This window comes from Mustelus asterias, chromosome 16 (assembly GCF_964213995.1).
Source record: "Mustelus asterias chromosome 16, sMusAst1.hap1.1, whole genome shotgun sequence".
NCBI lineage: Eukaryota > Metazoa > Chordata > Chondrichthyes > Carcharhiniformes > Triakidae > Mustelus > Mustelus asterias.
The window spans coordinates 80,681,684-80,684,670 of record NC_135816.1 but is presented as its reverse complement, the minus strand read 5'-3'; the positions used below and the strand labels follow the sequence as shown (position 1 = coordinate 80,684,670).

The window sequence follows — 2,987 nt, the reverse complement described above, 5'->3', positions numbered from 1 at the left end:
CTCATCAACGTTTACAGATGCAGCATAGAAAGCATTCTTTCTAGTTGTATCAGTTTGGTCTGCCCAAGACTGCAAGAAACTACAAAAGGTCGTGAATGTAGCCCAATCCATCACACAAACCAGCCTCCCATCCATTGACTACACTTCCCGCTGCCTCGGCAAAGCAGCCAGCATAATTAAGGACGCCACATACCCCGGACATTCTCTCTTCCACCTTCTTCCGTCGGGAAAAAAAATACCAAAGTCTGAGATCACGTACCAACCGACTCAAGAACAGCTTCTTCCCTGCTGCTGTCAGACCTTTGAATGGAACTACCTTGCATTAAGTTGATCTTTCTCTACACCCTAGCTATGACTGTAACACTACATTCTTTGTCTGCATCACGCGCAAGAAACAATACTTTTCACTCTATGCTAATACATGCGACAATAATAAATCAAAGATCTGTACCATTCTGTAATCTAAGATTTTCCTCCCCTCCATTTCCCCATGAAACCATTGCTGATTGTCACTTGAAAACCCATCTGGTTCACTAATGTCCTTTGGGGAAGGAAATCTGCCGTCCTTACCCGGTCTGGCCTACTTGTGACTCCAGACCCACAGCAACGAGGTTGACTCTTAACTACGCTCCAAAATGGCCGAGTAAATCAATCAGTTCAAGGGTAATTAGTGATGGGCAACAAATGCTGGCTCAGTGACGTTGTCTCCCATGGAGGATTAGAAACAAACATTGCAAGGTCCATTCCTCAAATAGAGGGTCAAAGCAACACATTGCATGCATTTCTATCAGTTATAAAACTATTTACGTATCATGATACTCCACCCTTGTCCTGAAGCTGATCACAGTCGTTGTGGGTAGCAGATATTAGAACTAGTTCTTGCTTCTCGTCTGGGTGATGTGTGGTTGACATTTCACGAGGCACCAGGAAAAGATTCAAGAAGTGAACTAACCGCTGCCCCATTCACAAATTGACCGAGAACGCATGTTTAAATAGCAGGAATGTATATGATGAAGATTTTATTGTTGATATAATATATATTTTTAAACGGTAATACAGTTACAACAGGAAGCGGACACTGGGCCACAGTGTGTCTCAGGCTCCGTCACTGACTGTCTAATTGGCCGGTAACTGTCACTAACTATTTACAAATCCTGAAAATAGGACCAAAATCTTCAACAAGAAACTAGATTCTTCTCTCAAAAGAATCTGGCTGCAGGAAGGATGGAGAGAGGAGAGCAGTGGAGGTTTTTTGTGTGGGGGGGGGTGGTGCGGAAAGATCGAGCGGAGCAGAGGATGGTACCCCCTCCAGAGGGTAGGGGCATCTGGGAAGGGGGATAGAGGCAGGAGCAACGTAAAGGGCAGAGGGAGAACAGCAGCAAGGACAGTGGGGCAGTAGAAGGGATGAAGGTTGCACAAGAGGACCAGGTTGTGAGGAGGAGGGGGAGATCTTGATGCTCGCTCCACCTATGCTCCGCTCCATGGGTACTGTGTCAAGACAGACTCCCCACAGACTGCATCCCGGGATGGGACTCCCTGTGGAGGAACACTCACCCCTCCCACTGTGTATCACGGGGTGGGATTCCCTGTGTAGACCGGCACTAAACCCTCCCCAACCCCGTCGCAGTGTGTATCCAGGAAACTCCACAAGTTCAGACTTGTGAGAGGTCTGCACCCTGAGTTTCTCCTCGTGCTGTGGGTCAGGGGGTGTTTGGCAGGGCAGCTGGAGTTCCAGAACATAGGAAAATTCTGGACTAACAGCTGAGGTCTTGTCTCCAGCTGTGGAGGTGTAGCGGAGGGGGAAGAGAGTTGGGGGGAGCGGGGGGTGACATCTAGCAGCAAACCAGATCCCACACCAACATCAGCCCTCCGCACACAACCTCCCCTATGTGTGGATCTTCCCAGTACAAGTGCCACAGTCCGGGCACCCTCAGAAGGGTTTCCCCCACAGCACCCACCCCCTCATCCCACTGAAGGGGCAACTCTCGCCTCCCCGCCTAACCCCAGCTCCTCAGTGTTGTGGGGAAGAGATGGGGGGAGCTGGGGCTGCCCTCTGCCTCTCAGGATTAAGGCCAATGACTACAGTTAAATATCTGTCATGGGATCATTTTTCTGGGCGGGGGGGGGGGTAATGATATTAAGGCTCCTCAGCTGCCAGCTGGCTGCCCTCCTCCAGCCGGCTGCCCTCCTCCAGCCGGCCGCCCTCCTCCAGGCGGGTCCACACCTCGAGACGTATCCCCCCCTCCAGACAGCTGCCCTCCTCCAGACGGGTCCACCCTTCTAGACGGGGCTCCCCCTCCAGGCTGGTGTCTGCCGGAAGAGGTTGCTCTTCTACGAAGGTGGGACCCTGGATGAAGCTGGGCCCCTCGCCGAAGGCTCCACTCTCCTCCAGAGCCGTCAGGCTGGAGACAGAGGTCAGCAGCATCTCCGGGTGGCTCTTGCTCTTGTGGGCCGACACGTTGTCCTTCTTCTCAAATTTCTTTCCACAGATGTCGCAGGAGAACTGGTAACCCGACTCTGCGTCGTGCTTCTTCATGTGCCAGTTCAGCGAAGCCTTCTGTCGGCAAGTGAATCCACAGATCTCACACCTGGACAGAGAGAGAGACACAGCGTGTGTGAGAGAGCCAAAGACAAAAGAAAAGACAGGGGAGGAGGATGCTGGGGGAGGCAGAGAGACAGACCAGGGGAGAAGAGAGAAGGAGATGGAGAAAGAGCAAATGAAAGGGGGGAGGGGGCAGGTAGAGACAGGGGGGGGGGGGGGGGGAAAAGAGAGAAATGGAGCGGGGTGGGGAAGGGGCCGGAGAAGGGGGCCGGGGGTGGGGGAGAAGGGGGCCGGGGGTGGGGGAGAAGGGGGCCGGGGGTGGGGGAGAAGGGGGCCGGGGGTGGGGGAGAAGGGGGCCGGGGGTGGGGGGGAAGGGGCCCGTGGGGGGGGCGCCTGGGCTGCGTGGGGGGGGGGGGTGGGGCCAGGGGGGGGGGGGGGGGAGGAG

General features: G+C 54.2%; 1 protein-coding gene across 1 annotated transcript in view; it reads right to left on the bottom strand.

The window, feature by feature from the left end:
- Nucleotides 1–1,004: 1,004 nt before the first annotated feature.
- The window catches only part of LOC144505267 (uncharacterized), a 22,541-nt gene continuing 20,558 nt past the window's right edge, over nt 1,005–2,987 (bottom strand). The window contains exon 11 of the mRNA XM_078231317.1: nt 1,005–2,638. Coding sequence (XP_078087443.1) covers nt 2,138–2,638 — 501 coding nt within the window. The 3' untranslated portion in view covers nt 1,005–2,137. The remainder of the gene's footprint in view (nt 2,639–2,987) is intronic.